The sequence below is a fragment of the Rana temporaria genome, chromosome 8 (genome assembly GCF_905171775.1).
Source record: "Rana temporaria chromosome 8, aRanTem1.1, whole genome shotgun sequence".
NCBI lineage: Eukaryota > Metazoa > Chordata > Amphibia > Anura > Ranidae > Rana > Rana temporaria.
Window position 1 is genome coordinate 54010872 of NC_053496.1, and position 19431 is coordinate 54030302.

At 38.0% G+C, this 19431-nt stretch overlaps 1 protein-coding gene across 6 annotated transcripts in view; it reads right to left on the reverse strand.

Annotated features, from left to right (window-relative positions):
• Positions 1 to 19431, reverse strand: part of BLNK (B cell linker) — a 310096-nt gene that overhangs the window by 18113 nt on the left and 272552 nt on the right. For all 6 annotated transcript variants that reach the window (XM_040361815.1, XM_040361820.1, XM_040361816.1 and 3 more), the window contains 10 exons: positions 12666 to 12822; positions 9230 to 9453; positions 8864 to 8939; positions 7396 to 7470; positions 3233 to 3258; positions 3095 to 3117; positions 2915 to 2957; positions 1500 to 1533; positions 407 to 452; positions 255 to 282 (listed from right to left, as the gene is read on the reverse strand). In XM_040361815.1, the coding sequence (XP_040217749.1) occupies positions 255 to 282; positions 407 to 452; positions 1500 to 1533; positions 2915 to 2957; positions 3095 to 3117; positions 3233 to 3258; positions 7396 to 7470; positions 8864 to 8939; positions 9230 to 9453; positions 12666 to 12822 (732 nt within the window). The remainder of the gene's footprint in view (positions 1 to 254; positions 283 to 406; positions 453 to 1499; positions 1534 to 2914; positions 2958 to 3094; positions 3118 to 3232; positions 3259 to 7395; positions 7471 to 8863; positions 8940 to 9229; positions 9454 to 12665; positions 12823 to 19431) is intronic.

The following is a 19431-nucleotide window of genomic DNA, read 5'->3' on the forward strand; positions in this document are numbered from 1 at the left end:
ACTTTGGTTTAGTGAGACGACACACATACAGTAAATAAATATGTTTTTTTTTTTAAGTATCACAAGTTGCACAGGTGCACAATGAAGGGTAGCCCACCTTGCCTTTAGTTTCACAGTAAACTAATTTTTATACTCAAGCTTAGGTGGAAAAAAAATGAGAATTGCTGCTTTATACTGTACCTTATACTGTACCATGTTCACTATAGTTCTACAAAGAATGCAAACTATGCTTATATTTTAAATGACAAACTTACTGGTGATGTCGGCCCAGGCTTTGGTTTTCTGCAAAATATAAAAAAAAGCAACTATAGATTAATATCTGAATAATTCAGTAGGAGGATAAGACTATTTTTTTTCAATTTTATTAAACAAATGTAGAGCTGAATAATATAGTACTCGCACATACCGGGGATGAGGGGCAGGCTTCATGGGTGGCTCTGGTCTTCTATCAGCTGTTAAAAAAAAAAAAAAGGAAAGCCTTCATTTATTTCATGTACTCTTGTGCAAATATATAAAAATCCAGAACTTTAATGACGTTATGTTTATCAAGAAGGGACCACCAATTACTCCAGGATTTTGTGTTTGTTAAACATGAAACAAGGCCTTGCTTAAAGGAAAAGTGCACTCATTCTTTTTGTTGCCCCCTTTCCTATATGCACACTCTATCCCACACCTTCATGTATTTGTTTACATCAGGCATTTTAAACTTGAATGAAACTTCGATCTGAATTCAATGAAACAAATATTCAATGGGCTGCATCTTTATTATTTAAATAAAAAAATTGTAGTACTTTGCTAGTTATTAACGATTAAAAAAGGGTAAGCCATTTTGCTCAGAGTGCAAATAAACGGACATAAATTGAACTAAAGGTAGTGTAAAAAAAAAAAAGTGCAGTGCTACGAATACTGTAGATTCATAAATTATAAGTGACAAAAATATATTAAATTGTACATGTAAAAGTGAAAACAAAGGGTGAAAACACTTGGTGACAAATAAAAGTTCAAGGCCTGTAAAGACTGTAGTGATAGTCCAAACATCAATCCAGAGATCACCCTGAAGACCTTGGTGTAAATTGTGCAATTGTTTTACATTATTTTAGAATATTTTTTTTTTACATTATATAATATTTTATCCCAGAGAAAGGGGGTATTAGACATTTCCTGTACGCATTTAGCTGCAAAATTACAAAGGGTAACAATATCTGAATGGAGGATGAGAATGAAAGGTCTGTCTTCTCTATCTATCTATCCATCAATATATATATATATATATATATATATATTTTTTTTATTGAATGAAAAACAAATTGACCAAATTTAGGCTTCAAAGTTTGGTACCAATACCAAATACATGGTTGACAATATAAACGACATAATTGCATATCGATTTATCAGCGCCAATTTTTTTTTTTAATACATTTAAAATACAATAAATTAAAATCCAGAAAGAGGTTGCAAAGTTTTGCCAGCACAACTGTATACAAAACATGGTTACTTACTATCTTCAAAGTTGTCACCCGTGATCCGTGGCTCCTAAAATAGAAAGTTTTGAATTTTGAAATTTTATAACATTCCAATTACAGAATGATATATATACAAATTAAAAATGTTTTAAATGTAAAATGCTGAAGGTATAAAGTACAGTGCACCTAGAGGTGCCTAAACATACAAGCAGCAACCTCTAATACATTGCAATTACAGATGATTTCTGAGCATTTCTGGCAGGTGAATTTCCAACACTTCACAGTAGTTTCAGAGCTTGCTGCTACCTCCTGCTATTCCCACATTCCTATTGGCCCATCACTATGATGGACTACCTCCCTAGCCAGCAGGATAATGCAGGAGGCAAGAAAGTGTGCACAATATTAAGAAGAGTGGTATTGACCACTTCAGCTGCGGAAGATTTTACCCGCTTCATGACCAGGCCATTTTTTCCTGCTACCAGATCTCAACAGAGCTACTTTAACTGGTGATTGCGCATTCAGGCAACGATATATCCCAATGAAATTTATATCATCCTTTTCACACAAATAGAGCTTTCTTTTGGTGGCATTTGATCACCACTATTTTTTATTTTTAGTGATATAAACAAAAAGACAATATTTTTACTTTCTGCAATAAAACACATCCAATAAATAAAAAACAAAAATTTTAAAATCAAATCTTTTCATACATTTTGGTCAAATGTATTTGGCTACATGTTTTTGAAAAAAAAATCCCAATAAGTGTATATTGATTGGTTTGCGTGAAAGTTATAGTGCCTACAAACTATGGTATATATACTGGAATTTTATACTACTAAAAAGCAGTGATCAATGACTTATAATGGCACTGCAGCGTGCAATCTAGGGCTAAAACTATTATTTTCATAATAGATTAGTTGGCCGATTATTATTTTGATTAATCGGATAATAGCCTTAAAAAAAAAAAAATGCATTTTTTAATTGGGCAGATTACAAAACACAAATTGCTGCAAAAACACATTACATGCTTTTCTGCAGCTTCTCCATTGAAGTATATTGAACCAAAAAAGAAAAACAAATAGCACCGTTTTGTCTTTAAAGCTTATAAACCCGGAAACCCAGTTTTTTGCCATTTTATTTTCTTCGGCTCATACTAGGAGTACCACCTGTCCAAGGGTAGCTATGTTTAATGCCTCATTGTATCTATGGAAGGAGCCATGCTTGCTACCCAGGCTGAACTTCAAACCTGTCTTATTTTTTAGTAAATATAGGGGGAAATACATTTATAATTGTTTTTATTACTGCCAGTTCAGCTCATTGGAAGTAATAAGGACACTGTATTTCTTGCACAATCAGCAGGTATTTTCTTTACATGCTGAAAAGGTTCTTGACTTGAAAAAACAAAACAAATGTTCTTGGATTCAGTTCTACTTTACCATTAAAGGACATACCTGTTTTGGTGGAGATTTTCTTCTCGGCACAGGTTTTGCTTCTCTACATGACACAAGAAATAATAAACCCTTGTCATATTTTTTAATCGACACCAATGAAATGTATTTGTAATTTGTAGTTCATTAAAACCCTTTGTAGACATGTTAAACGTGAATCATCTATAGTAAGAAACTACGTACCTTGCAGGGGGAGAGGGTTTAGCCTAAAATAAAAAACATGATTAATCAAATAACTGTTACAATTTAAAAAAATCCTGTCAATAATGGTTATCCTTACAAATTTACATTTGTAAAGTAAATTAAAGTTAAAAACAATACCTCATTTTCAGGGACTTCATAATGATCTGGAAGAGAGAGAGAGAGAGAGAGAGAGAGAGAGAGAGAGAGAGAGAGAGAGAGAGAGATACAAATTTAAATTCCAGGTGAATTATATTACCGTATATTGATCATATGCACTGTCAAGCTATTTTTTTTTATGTCTGCCACATACCATTTAATAACAAAATAAAAAATTCTGTAAATAAGGTCTACACATAGCAAGTCAAAACTGCAAAGAAAAAGCATTGATGTCACTCCGTGGCTGTACATTAGTGATTATATATATATATATATATATATATATATATATATATATATATATATATATATATATATATATATACACACACACTATATATATATATACATACACACACACACATATAAAAATGTACACACACATACATATTTATACACACACACACAAAATGCTTTATAAATGTTTTACAATAATGCACTCCTGTAGAGGTGAAATCCAATTCAAAAACTATTCTTAAATTGGGTTAGACGCAAATAATTGTTGTGGTACACTATTTTTTGGATAATATATTTTAAAAGCGCCACTTTATTCACTTTCACCTAAAAAATAAGCTTTGGCTGCCACCGGATGGAGCTCTTTCCTTAAAGATAAACATTAACCTGAGCTGAGATTTTAAATTGTATCACCTATTATTTGAAATGTTATATACATAAACATTTAACAGAAAACTAGTTGTATTAAAAATTAACATGAGACGCAAGCTAGATTGTAATTTACGGTTATTAAAATTACCTTTCAGTTTCAATCTGCAGAATGACTTATTATTCGAAGTTAAACCAAGGGGACTTTTTCTCTTTAGCATAGCCAGATTGTTAGCTGGTTAGCATTGGAAACCCACTGATTGGTTTCACTTGTTGCCTGTAACTTATTTGTAATGGTAATTAAAAATATACAATCCTGAGGGGAGAATGGGTAATTTCAACAAGAGGTGAGCGAGCAGTGATTGTATTGCTGGAGTCACAAAGAGTGAGAAGTGATGGGTGATTCAATCTACTGGCATCTATCCTAAGCATAAAATATCAGCTTTAGGACGATGCACCTGTTAATGATAAACTAGAAGACTCCTTTTGCAATTACGTTACATGAATATAAGCCATTAAAGTGACAGTGTTTAAAATAAAATTGTACGATCGTGTGCCTCATGACATCAAATTCTCAGTTCTTCTGCTGCTTATGTGCCAAATTCTGCAGTAATGAATAAAAATTGCCAGCTGAAGATCCTACAGAATTTGATACTTCCAGGAGTGTTGACTTTCTGGTCCTCTGCTGTCCACTATGGTTCCCACCAAGCCCTACGTCACTATAGGAGATAGTGGTGGTGGATCACACCACTGAGCCCATTAGGGTTCTGGAAATCTGACAATCCCAGAGGTGCTCGATTCTGCAGGATTTACAACCAACATTTTTTCTTCACTACTGCAGAGACCAGCACCATGGGAAAGAGGAGAATTCCTGGTCTTTAACCACTTGACCTCCAGAAGATTTACCCCCTTCATGACCAGGCCACTAACTTTAGAGTTACTTTAACTGACAATTTGCGCGTTGCTGTACCCAAATCAAATTTGTATTTTTTCTACAAACCAAGCTTTCTTTTGGTGGCATTTGATCACCACTGCATTCTTTATTTGCAGTATAAAGAGAGAAAAAAAAAAAGGACTGGGAACTTTGAAAAAACTATATTTTTTTACTTTCTACTATAAAACATATCCAATAAAAATAAATTCTGCCTTGATTTTTTTTCCAAGTCCCTCCCCGACGATCGGCGGGTGCTGGCATGTGGGTGGAAGTACGCAAATTCCGAGGCTTCATATATTCCTTCTGGAGCCATATTCCTCTTCATTCTTGCTGTAGCCAATCACCACGAGCAATGTATTCTATTAATGAATACAAAGCCTGCTTGGCTTGGCAGAGGCTGTAACATCATCAGCCCATGCCTCTCAAAGCCAATCAGAGCAGGCTACTGTATGTAGCCTGTTCGTATTGGCAGAGGTTGTTACTCCAATCCGAGCAGGCTCTGCATTCATTTGAATACATCGCTCACCAGGATTGGCTAAGCGGTATATACTGTATGTAGCCGAAGCTACATACAGTATTACCGCACATCCAGCAGGCATCCGAGCAGCTGACCCTGCTTATAAGACGACCCCTGCTTTTTTGCCATTTTTTTTAAATGTAAAAGGTAGTCTTATACGCCAGCAAATACAGTATATAAAGTGATTAAGAGAAATGCTGCCAGTACCAAAAAGTGTAGATACAAAATTAAAACGGTGTTATAATATAAGGTACAGCACTGAGAAAAATTTAATAACACCAAAAACTCCAATGAAGGGTTAAGGAAAAATAACATGCATGTACAAGAGAAATAGCAATGCTCAAGAAAAAAACATGTGCAAAATTACAAGTGAATATAAATTATTAGAAACATAAGACTTGTCTGCGTTCCTGACGACATTACGCTGCTCCATACGAAGACCCAGCGAAACGGCAGACTAACCCAGCGGAGGAGACGGCGAGCGATACCGCACCTGTATTACATACACTGCGCATATCTACCTACTTTTTGCAAGTCCATTACCACTCTTTTTTTAAAACCATTTTATCGCAGTATACATTCATTTCCCTGAGATACTATTGAGTGCTTGATCTACTGCATACAACCAGCTTCAGTCAAAAGTCTTTAGGGAGACTTTAAACACCCTGGGCCTATATTGACCGCCGTGATTGTGGTCACTTCTGATGGCAAGGAGACTGCATCATCAGCACTTGGGTGTTCCCCTTGGTGGAAGGAAGTGTGCTTTCTTGCTTTTCCACAAAGTTTTTGTTTATTTAAAAGAAGAAGTTCCTGGATTTATACACATTTACTTGTGATTTATGGGACTCATTCACCATTACATTATATTGGATTGTTAAACTCACTTATATTTCTAATAATTTATATTCACTTTATTGTAATTTTGCACATGTTTTTTTCTAGAGCATTGCTATATATATATATATATATATATATATATATATATATATATATATATATATATATATATATATATATATATATATATATATATACACACACAGCCTTGAAAAGTATTCATACTGCTTGGGATGTTCCAAATTTTGTCAAGTTACAACCAAAAACGTAAATGTGTTTTATTAGTGCCACATAATTGTGAAGTGGAAGGAAAATTATAAATGGTTTTCAATTTTGTTTTACAAATAAATAACTGAAAAGTGTGGCGTGCATTTGTATTCAGCTCCTCTGAGTCAATACTTTGTAGAACCACCTTTCTCTGCAATTACAGCTGCAAGTCTTTTTGGGCATGTCTCTACCAGCTTTGCACATCTAGAGAGTGACATTTTTGTTCATTCTTCTTTGCAAACTCACACAAGCTCTGTCAGATTGGATGGAGAGCGTCTGAACAGCAATTTTTAAGTCTTGCCACAGATTCTGAATATAATTTAGGTCTGGACTTTGACTGGGCCATTCTAACACATAAATATGCTTTGATCTAAACCATTTCATTGTAGCTCTGGCTCTATGTTCAGGGTCGTTGTCCTGCCGGAAGTGTGTGTGTGTATATATGTGTATGTGTATAATATATATATATATATATATATATATACACACACACACACACACACACACACACACACACATATACACACACGGTATCTATCAATAATATACGGTTTCTATCAATAATATTTATAGCAGTATATTACTTCAAATTTTTTTCACTTAACTCTTTCATCTCGTGCTAAAAAACAAAATACATTAATGTCTAGAGGGTTAAAATGGAAATATAGTAAAATCCTAACCAAGCTGGCTTCATTGAAGAGGAGAGATCACAGACATCAGCAGCAGAGCCGATGCAGTGACATCACCTATAGGCTTACTATGGGGCATCCGATATCAGCTGTCATTCCTCTACACTTAAGCGGTGCTGGTACCTGATCATGCGAATAGACCGGAGTGGCCTTAACATAGGTCAGTATACAGATCTTGCCTTTCACAAAATAGATAAAATAGGCTTTGAATCGGATGGGAGTAGGTTTAGGCTTAGAATTTAACTAGAAATCCACTTTAACTCTTCATATGTTTTCATAGACCTGGATGGTGTTGTACCTGGTTCCTCTGTGTGCTTTGAAGACCTTGTAATGGATGACTGGCCAGGTTTATTGGTTCTAATCACAATGGGAGCTGAAAAATAAAAATATCTTTGTAAATCAGAGTATTCACACATAGGCCAGAAATATCACCCAACTCTAGTTCAGCAAGCATACCATTTTTTAAACTGTACTTGGTCTCTGGGTTACAACAGTAGATAAAAGTGTTACTGGCAGGTTTGAGGCCACCTTGGGCAGTCAAAGCATGTTCTCTCAGCAGATACAGCCACACATGTAACGCAGTGGAAATCTATCATTTTTACTCTATTTTTCTTTTCCTTTGGTTTTTGCCAGTTCATCAATACTGGGCTCAAAGTATTACAGTATGTCAGACCTAGCATTGTTATTTGTTTTCCATAAGAGGTTTCTGAATTTTCAGGATCTCTTTATCTCTTACTCATTTTACTGCTGATAAACCTCACAGTGATGTAATTAAAACTTTCTAATCATCAAATGTGCTAATTTCCTCTACATTTAATGATTTGTATCATGCCTTTTATATTAAAACTATTTAGGTGCTACTGAAATCCTTATTCCAGACATTTTTTTTATAGTTTGGAGAGAAAGTTATATTTTCTGTACCTTTTTATTGTGACAGAGATTTGATCTCACTTCCTGTCCCTAAATTGCTCATACAAGAAATATGGGTTGTGGTTGTCATGGGACAGGAAAGCATGCACAGCAATAAAATATTGTCAGAAGTTCTAAACCTTCCTCACTCTACTAAAAATGTCTAACATGTTAAAGTATATCTCCAGGCACAGATACCTCCCTCCCATCCCCTTTCCGCCCATTTAATACTTAAATAGTACTAAATGGAATACCTTTTAAAGCCTCCTAACTCCCCATAAATTCATATCCCTTGCAGGTGTGATTCTGATTGGTGATCCAGCGTTGCAGTCTATGCCAACCATTGGTCACCACTTCCTTATATCAACATGCCACTGCAGCCTATTGGATCCTGAGGGGACCCCACCACTGGACAGCCAATAGGAAAAGTCAACATAACCCAGGCAGTGACATGGACACCAAAAGAAGAAACATCTTCCTTCTCAATGAAGACAGGAGGCAGAAGACTCAGTACCTGGGGCTTCAAATTTACTTGAGTCAAAATGGGTTATAGTTTTTTTTTTTTAAACAAGCAATAATGTGAGATTTTAGGGCTTCCGTTTAGATCTATTTCAAGAAGATACCACCTTGATTTGGAACTGGAAAACTGCACATTCTTTCTAGCTGCCAAATGTAAATGATATGTTATACTAAAGAGGATCAGAAATCATAACTTTGTAGAAAATTTCAGTGAGTAGGAATTTAGAAGGGTTCTAGGAACTGGCCCTGTTGCAGCAACTTTGATTAACCTTGAGGTTTTCATGCCCTGTGAGATTTTAAAGCTGCCCTGTACAATTGACGAACATGGAAGATCTTACGCCTATAGGGCTCCGGACTTGCAGTAGGTTCTATGTAATTATCATCCTCTTCCTCATCACCAGGTACCACGTAGTCCTGAAATTAATAATAATGCATGTTGTGAGGGATGCTTCCAATCCCCAAATATTTTGAAAGCTATACTCATAGCATTCTAATATTCTAATGCCCAGTCTTAATAGGACCTTTTGTAAAACTAGAAAAAAGAGCACATTCAATGAACATGAATACATGCAAAAATGTGGTGGAAACATCAACATTCTTATCAAAAGAAAAACAGATTCACTTTTAGTAACTGTTTGTTATGTGATGTTAACATAACTATTGCATAAACTTATATGCTTTTCATATGTAGTACATAACATTACCTGATCATCATGCTGTGGCTGTGATTTCTTCCTTACTGGTGGCAGTACGGATATTGGCAGCTGTCTGGTCACCACAGCTGGCTTTGGCAATGCCTTGGGTACAGATCTGCTTGGAGGAGGCAAATGACTGACTTGATGCAAGGTTGATTCATTTGGTTTAGGTAGCGGTCTTGTAGGCCTATTTCTGGGTTCGTTTGGGGTGCTTGCTGGTGCCTGGTTCCTGTCTTTAGAAAGTAAAAAAAAAAAAAAGTTATCCATACTATTTTTAATCTTTGTAATTTGTGAAAGTTCCAATGCCAGTGGCCATTCAAGAGACCAATCTGTACGTTTGTATCAGTGGGGACCCAAATTGTTGTGCTGATTGCTAGTCATTTCCACACCGATAGCAGCCCAAATGCAAAGTAACAGAACACTTTTTCTGCATGAATTAGCAGGACTGTGGTTACCTCAGGAACTGTGGGAGATCCACAGCTCTATATGTGCCTGGGCCACAGTTTAATTGGTCATGCAGTTCTAGTAAGTGTTGACCAATCCTATGGCTGTTATCAGGGCTGTTCCAAAAGTGCAGCAGGGGATGTGCAATGGTGTTACCAATGGATCGGCAGCCAGGAGGCTTGTACTGCTATAGATCTCCCTGAGCTCCTAAGCCATGATGCACAAGGTGGGCTTTTAAACTGCATTTTAGTGGCCTGGAGTATGAGGGAAACTATCTAGAAAATAGAACTATAGATATATTTGGAGAGACATCATTTGGAAAATATACACTACAAGGGGGTTTTCTACAACGTATGGACTTTTATTGTAATGAAACTTTGGTAGAATATTTTTGAATATTCTTGTGAATTATATAATGAGCTAAAGTAAAGTTCGAATTTTAAATTTTCATTACTCTTTATTGGATAACTTAAGTTATTAAAGATCCAAACGTCATATCTTGAAAACATTACAAACCATCTCCACTGATCCACTTAGTGCAGCTAGAGCATGTATACCTCAGGTCTGGAGACAGGAATCACCTCCTACCACCCAGCTGTGGCTTTCTAAAATTGCAGAAATTCATTGTATGGAAGATATAACAGCAACGTTATACCACAGAGATGAAAGCATAATGTGGTACTACTAGATGGAACTACCCTCCCAGGAATATAAACAGCTCTTGATGGTAGTCACCGAATGCATCCCACAGGTAACAACTGCAGCAACCGTGTTTACCTTTTCTCTTTCATTTTTCCTCTATATTTTTTTACCAAGTCCCCTTTTTCCCTAGCACTCACTCAAGTCCTCCACCCGCCCACCTCACCGTAGATACTCTTGATAATTTTATAAATAAACTGTTTTCTATGGAAAATTGTATGAGAGCCTGTCAATAAGGTGATACACATGTACGTTTATCGTGTTCTTTCCTTGTTTAGACTAGCTATGCACCTGGTTTGCAAATAGCTTTTAATGTTTATACTACCATTTTGTCATGTATGTTATCAGTGTGAATACTGAAAGTTCATTGTATCTTATATATCTATGCAACATATCTTTTTGCAAAAAGATACAAACTTCTGATACCCCTTAGAATCCTTATTCAGGCTTTATACAAATCAAAATACAACAATAGATAGCATATTACAAGTATTTACTACTTCTAAATTAGAATTACCCTAAAAGAGATTTAAAAAAAATATAAGAACCCATTCACATCTAGTGTGTTGAGCTGCATTGATCTGATTTGATCGATGCAGGCTCGACACAAGGAAACAGCAATTACTATTGCCCAGTTAACACCAAAGCACCGACTGTGTGCAATGAGGAAAAATTTACAAATGCTGCAGTTTTTTTGCAGCACAGCACACACAAATGTGTTACAATGGCCATTGCAATGTGTTGCCGTGAATGAAATTAAACAAAAGTTTGAAAATGGTGGAAAAAGTAAGCACTCTAGTGCTTTGAAACAGTGCATTGAATTGAACGGCAGTGTGTGTTATATGCACCTTAGTGTGCATGAGCCCTGAAATATCAATGGCTGCTCCAGCCAGCTAGTATCCAGCCATAAGTAAACTAAATGTCTTGATTAGATAGACCTACAGCTCCATAATCCCTGCTATCCTCCCTAACTATAGATACTGCACAACTATAATATTCTTCAACTACAAAAAAAAAAAAAAAAGATTATAGTAGCAATGGTTTCTGGTACACTTTGTTGTGAAGGAGGTATACTTTGTGCCCCAAGCAAGGAGACTAGTTATGCAATCACTATCCTTGGTCCTATGCATTGCATGGGGGTTGATTTACTATAACTAGAGAGTGCAAAATCTGGTGGAGCTGTGCATGGTAGCCAATCAGCTTCCAACTATACCTTGTTCATTTAAGCTTTGACAATAAACCTGGAAGACGATTTCTATGCAGAGCAGCACCGGATGTTGCACTCTCCAGTTTTATCTACACACTGTTCTCTTGCGCTCATGGGACAGACAATACAGACTATTGTAAAGAAGGTATTTATTTATTAAACCACAATCCCAATTAGTTTTGCGTGCATGCGCTTTGTCATAGTCCAAAAGTGAAACACGTCGTCAAGGCAACCCTATACACACACTTGACTATTCACCGCAAAATACTCTTCGTCTAGGAGCATACCAGCAGTTGAATTGGCTTTTATTGGTCCATAGTCGACCTGTGAATTTGGGAGATACTACAGTGGGCCGATTCCCCAGCCATTTCCACTAGAAAGCAGCAGTGATCCACCTTCTGGAGTAAAGGAGCGCTCCACGGCACACTCATTCTATCTTGCAGCTGTTTCCTTAGCATTTGGGTTGGCGTCACAGCGGGATTGACGTCACCAACACAGACGGTACGAAGCTTTCAGGGTCCCTTCTCCCACTGATGCAGCTCTGGATCCCGCGTCCTGCGTTTTGGAGGGCCCTCCACATGCCGGCCCGCATGTCCCCTGAGTGACTCTCAGCTAAAGGTATTGGTGGCAGCCTTCTATTGCATCGTATTATCCAGGCTATATGTGATCACTGACCTACATTGGGAACGGACACAGCCCCTCCTTGCTCAAGGGATCGTAGGTGATATATCAAGTGTTCTACTTTTTAAACTGATGTCCGTATCAGGACTGGATTCTATTCATATTGTGGTTGAATAAACAAATACCTTCTTTACAACCGCCAAGAGACAGTCTATATTGTGTGCCCCATGAGCGCCGAATTACAGTGTGTAGATGTTCGTGTCTATTCGTAACTTCCAGGTATGATCCTCATCCAGCAGCTCTGGGTTTACATCCTTCTTTTCTGACTTTTGTTCCCACTCTATGAGGTTTCATTAGACTCCCACACACGCCTGCTAATTTTAGCACTGGTGACATTGCTGTTTTGTTGACTCTCCAGTTTTAGTAAATCAACCCCACAGTTTACTGGACAATGTGTAGGGGGTCCTAACTTACCAGCATATCCTCCATTTCTGTCAGTAAACCTGTAGGATGGAGTAAATCTAGGTTCTTGTTCATTTGGTGGAGGTTCATAGCTTTCATCTTGTTCTTCAGTAGGAACCACATATGTTTCCTCATCAGAATGGCAATTGGGATTCTCGTAGTCACTCCCCTGCAAATAAATGGTTACAAAAAAACTGGAAACAAATACAAACTTGAATTTCATCAATGTGTTTCAATTTATTTTTGGTTTACATGTGCCTGGATAAATTTACTGGATTGTTTACAACAACACAGTCTTATGCAATGTGTTTCTTATTCAGCTGCTGGAACCCAGGGCAGGGATCTGGAGGGGGAAAGCTGCCCAAAAACAAAAAATTGGATTGCTCCAAAAAAACAAGAACAAAAAAACACAAGAAGATTACAAACATATGAGGGTTCTTCAAAAAGTTTCCATACTTTATATTTTTTTAAGAAGTTTTGCAGCCATCTTGACCACTCTAACACGACCGTTTTTCATGACGTGAAAAATGCAATTTTTTTTAAATGTCATTAAAAACGGCAGTGTGTAGGCTCCAGAGCATTTTTCTCGACGTGAAAAATGGGCATTAAAAATTAAGAACATGCTCTAAATTTTTCACGTCGTTAAAAATGGTCGTGTGTAGGCTTTGACGGGAAAAAAACGCGCATGCTCAAGAGCAAGTTATGAGACGGGAGCACTTGTTCTGGTAAAACTAGCGTTTGTAATGGAGATGGCACATTCGTCACGCTGTAACAGACTGAAAAGCGCGAATCATCTCTCACCAAACTTTTACTAACACGAAATCAGCAAAAGCAGCCCAAAGGGTGCCGCCATCTGAATGGAACTTCCCCTTTATAGTGCCGTCGTACGTGTTGTACGTCACCGCGCTTTGCTCCAGCATTTTTTTCCACGATCATGTGTATGCAAGGCAGGCTTGACAAGAATCACGTTGAGAATTTTTTTTTTTTCTAGGACATTAAAAACGGTCATGTGTACGCGGCACTATACTAAACTGCAAGGTCAGCCAGCTTGCCAGACAAACTATTCACATCACACTCTCAGACATGACCAATTACCAGTCCTCTCACCCTTTCCAACAAAAATATAAAAATTTGGGAAACTTTTTGAAGACCCTTCGTATCTATAGGGAGTGCCAAATGCCCACTTTTACTTCTATGGTCAGGCTATGTCTACTGAATGACAGGGTTTCTTGTAAGAAGATATGGGGGTAATGGATTAAGGAGACCTTTTTTAGTAATTCCATTCCTCCTTTGTGGAGTCTACTTGGAAACACTGCCTGTGGGTCAGGATAGGTTTTCTAGGGTGATCTGGCATGTTAATATTGTGGTGTAATAATGCAATCCCTTGAAAAATGCTCGATTTGTGAAGAGATCAATTATTTCCTCTATATGATTTTATGTGACCTTCCAGGCTTTAAAAGAGAGTGCCTAAAATCCCCTGAAATGTGTTGCCTATGTTTTACATGTTTACAATAAATGGGTTTACATTGAAAATTTCCTTTTGGGTTTTATTCCGGTTGTTCTTCGCTTATATTTACTACTTATTTCTCATAGTTTGATAGAATCAATGACAATCTAAAGATTTTTGAGAGCACCGATGTGAAATCTTATGTGATAACACCATCACATCACCAATCCTTCAATACCCCTTTGCTCAGTAATGATGTTATCCCTCAAACATGCAGAAAAGCATTATCATGTATGTCATATGACAGATTTCCATTATGGAGTTGATGATCAGTGGAATCTGTACCCGTAAAACACGTCTTCAGTTTGCATTACAACGTTTGTTTCATGTTTAAGTGCATGTAGTATAAGGGGTCTTGTAATTTCTTATTTCATGTACCCCATTCTAATTGTCACGTAGAATAACTCTGGGCACCTACTTTTACACTGCGCTGCAATTGCAAAACCCAGCAGTGATTATTTAAAAATTTGAGAAGTCAGCCCCCTTTCAGCAGAGATAGGTTTAGAGAGCTTCCTACATATATGAGATAGTTATATGGTTTTGCATATCTCCGCTTCTGTATTGGTCACTTTATGCGATTTGTATAATGAAAACTAAAAATGGTGTTGGATCAGTGCACCGTTTTAGATGTTTAGAAGTCAACAATCAAAACTCTTCTTCACAAATCCCATAAAATTTCAAATGTAATGCAGTCAACTTGTTGACCTATTTTTAGCCTGAACACTTATTGCTCAACCACAATGCTTGTCAAGGTTTTGAAATACTGGCGTCTGATGTGAATTTGGAAGGTGTTAGGACTAGGACCTTTTATGTTACACCAGCCAGCAGTAGTTCCTGGTGGCTGAACTCTTCTGCACTGAATATATTGTACACCTGTGCATAGTACAGTAGTAGCTAAAACAGCTTTGTACTTTGAAGGTCTAGACGGATGATTATACTGTACTAGCGCACTACTTTCTCTTTCTGTTTCTTCAGGTGTCCACAGCTGGCCAGACAATGTAAATCTAAGAAACAGGACGCCAACAAATTTTGGACTTCTTTTATCCCCTCTGCCTTGCTGCTCTAGACACTCCCCACTTAAGTTCATTGTGGTAAATTTGGCCCTTCTGCCAAGTAGAAATCAAAGAGAACATCGTTTTTGTCAGTGTAACCCATTTCTACTAAGGGTGGATGGAAACTACCATATCCACTTTATCATCACAGTACAGACTTCTTAAGAGTGTAAAAAAAATACATGACCCCCCTTTCTGTAACTAATACTTACTTTTCCCTGTGCTTTCCCATCATTATGACAGCTGCTCCTGCTGTATAATACAAAACAATTTCTGGCTGTCATTTGGACAGCTGGCAATAGTGGCCAGGTGGGAGAGATGATACATTTTTTTTTAAGACGCATCTTTTATGTTCATTATTCTCAAGTCATAAAATATGTTTAAATTTAAAGGATAGTGACTCAGAGCATAGGCAGTAGTACAGATGGTAAACCAGTATTTGTCCATTTAAAAAGCACCATATAGAGCTGCACGAATAATCATTAAAAAAAACCACAATCTCAAATGAACCCCCCTCACGAGCTTTATCCGGCATTTCCACGATTCATTCATGTAACAAGTGCAGAGTTGTTCTCTGCTCACTCACAGCTGTCAAAAAACAAAACAACCAACTATCCAGCAAATGTTTATCAACATTGCTCAGTGCTGGGAGAAACATTGTAACATTTCGTTATTTTAGTTCAAAGAGATTACATTTTTGTTCTGCAAATGAGGTCAGTTTAACCATTTAAAGACCACCTTTTTCTGACAATTGTTGCTTACAAGTTAAAAACTGTATTTTCTGCTAGTGAATTACTCAAAACCCCCAAACATTATATATTTTTAGCAGAGACCCTAGAAAAAAAATGGTGGCCGTTGCAATATTTTATGTCACACTGTATTTGCGCAGCGGTCTTTTCAAATGCAATTTTTTGGGGAAAAATACACTTTATTAAAATAAAATAAAAACACTAAACAGTAAAGTTAGCCCAATTGTTTGATGTCAAGCAGAGAATCGTGATCTTTAGTCGAAGCAAAACAATTGTGCTGCAAATTTTTTCCAGAATCGTGCAGCTCTAGTACCAAACCTTTAATTGTTCAGCAGGATAGATATACATACTGTATATTTATGTGAATATACAGTGGGGCAAAAAGTATTTAGCCACCAATTGTGCAAGTTCTCACACTTAAAAAGATGAGAAAGGCCTGCAATTGTCATCATAGGTATACCTCAACTATGAGAGACAAAATGTGGAAACAAATCCAGACAATCACATTGTCTGATTTGGAAAGAATTTATTTGCAAATTATGGTGGAAAATAAGTAAGTATTTGGTCAATATCAAAAGTTCATCTCAATACTTTTTTATATATCCTTTGTTGGCAATGACAGGGGTCAAACATTTTCTGTAAGTCTTTACAAGGTTGTCACACACTGTTGCTGGTATGTTGGCCCATTCCCCCATGCAGATCTCCTCTAGAGCAGTGATGTTTTGGGGCTGTCGCTGGGCAACACTGACTTTCAACTCCCTCCAATGGTTTTCTATGGGGTTGAGATCTGGAGACTGGCTAGGCCACTCCAGGACCTTGAAATGCTTCTTACGAAGCCACTCATTCGTTGCCCAGGCGGTGTGTTTGGGATCATTGTCATGCTGAAAGACCCAGCCATGTTTCATCTTCAATGCCCTTGCTGATGGGAGGAGGTTTGCACTCAAAATCTCACAATACATGGCCCCATTTATTCTTTCATGTACACAGATCAGTCTTCCTGTTCTCTTTGCAGAGAAACGGCCCCAAAGCATGATGTTGCCACCCCCATGCTTCACAGTAGGTATGGTGTTCTTTGGTTGCAACTCCGCATTCTCTCTCCTCCAAACACGACAAGTTGTGTTTCTACCAAACAGTTCTTCTTTGGTTTCATCTGACATTCTCCCAATCCTCTTCTGGATCATCATAATGCTCTCTAGCAAACCTCAGATGGGCCCGGCACTGCAGGATCTGAGTCCCTGACGGCGTAGTGCAGGGGTCTTCAAACTACGGCCCTTGAGTTGTTCAGGAATTACAATTCCCATCATGCCTAGTCATGTCTGTGAATGTCAGTGTGTTACAATGCCTCATGGGATGTGTAGTTCTACAACAGCTAGAGGGCTGTAGTTTGAGGATCCCTGGCGTAGTGTGTTACTGATGGTAGCCTTTGTTACGTTGGTCCCAGCTCTCTGCAGGTCATTCACTAGGTCCCCCGTGTGGTTTTGGGATTTTTGCTCACCGTTCTTGTGATCACACAGGGTGAGATCTTGCATGGAGCACCAGATCGAGGGACATTATCAGTGGTCTTGTATGTCTTCCATTTTCTGATTATTGCTCCCACAGTTGAATTCTTCACACCAAGCTGCTTGCCTATTGCAGATTCAGTCTTCCCAGCCTGGTGCAGGTCTACAATTTTGTTTCTGGTGTCCTCTGACAGCTCTTTGGTCTTCACCATAGTGGAGTTTGGAGTGTGACTGTTTGAGGTTGTGGACCAGAGCTGTATCCTGGCCTAGGCCAACAAAGCCCAGGCCTAGGGCAGTACTTTGCAGGGGGGCAGCAGGGAAAGGATCCCCGCCAGCTTGTGCTACACTGTTCGTGTAGTGCCAGTCTTATGGGCTGGACTGGGCTCAGAGGCAAATTAGCCCAGCACCCCCATAAAGCGGCTGCACTGCTTCCGGTATGCGGGCGGCCAGCATTCCGCAACTGTGTGTGGGAAGGGGGGGGGGGCGCTGCTGTCCTATCATCCTGGACCACAAACCTTCCTCACTGTGCTATATGTTTTCTGCTGTTTTCTGGTTATATCTTCTTAGTCCTCTCCATAAAATTATTAGAAATTTGTGCTTAAAGTAGAACTATGGGCAACACTTTTTTTTCATTTTGGATAGAGTAAGGGAGGGTTATCGCCCCTGTCAGTTTATTTTTTACCATCCCTGTCCCATTCCCTTCACTTCCTGCCCCATAGCCAAACAGGAAGTGAGAGGAAATCTATGCAAATTAAGGGAATCCATTGCCCCCCAGGCTCTCGGAACTAGTGTCCCTACTCGAAAAAAATGTCTTAACCAGAAAGGGGTGTGGCCTTGACAGGAAGGGGTGGGTCATATTTAAATTAGGGGGTGCACGGGTTTAGTCAAGCCTAGGACAGCACAAAACCTAAATACACCTCTGTTGTGGACGGGTGTCTTTTATACTGATAACAAGTTCAAACAGGTGCCATCAATACAGGTATTGAGTGGAGACAGAGGAGCCTCTTAAAGAAGAAGATACAGGTCTGTGAGAGCCAGAAATCTTGCTTGTTTGTAGAGGAGACCAAATACTTACTTTCCACCATAATTTGCAAATAAATTCTTTCCAAATCAGACAATGCGATTGTCTGGATTTGTTTCCACATTTTGTCTCTCATAGTTGAGGTATACCTATGATGACAATTACAGGCCTCTCTCATCTTGGCTGACTAAATACTTTTCCCCCGACTGTATATTTGACAGGCTTGCTTTAAATTACGTTAAAAAATGGAAATCCTGTGTGCTATTGGGACTCCTTTTCTGTTTGAAAACATTGAGCTGGAAATAATTCCATAGAGAACAACTGTATTTTTTGGCTCACAATACATAAAACTGAACTCCAGGCAGAAACCACAAAAAAAAAATGTGTAGTTATGCATTTGTCAATTTTTTTAAATGCAGTTAGTGTAAATAACTCTTTTTCCCTTGGTATCAATCTCTTATAATCCCCTCTACATGAGCAGACTGATAAATAAAGGGCCAACACTAGCAGCTAATCAGGTGTGTTGCCTTCACATGTGATGCCAAGGAACATATTGACTGGAGGAGAGAGCAGTGAAATTCGTTTTTCCATCGTTCTTCTACTCTAGTCACATGATTGTGTTGGCAGCTGAATTAGTGTGATTGTTTGGCTGCAGCAGAGAAAATTCAGGTCATTAAACCTGGCTTTGCTATCAGACAGTGCTGCGTAAAAAAAATCCTCTGGTCGTTAAAAAAGCTACTATACTACGTACAAGGTCTTTAGCAGCTTGCCTGGAGTTCAGCTTTAATTTTACTACAAATGAAAAATAACATTTCCAGGCACATTTTAAAAGATCTAAAACACTATAATGCTCTTAGTATCAATGCAGCAGCAGTTCTTGTGAAGCACAAACCAAATGATTTAGCAGTGGGATATCATACAAAGATTTTCACACAGCAATTTTTGGATTT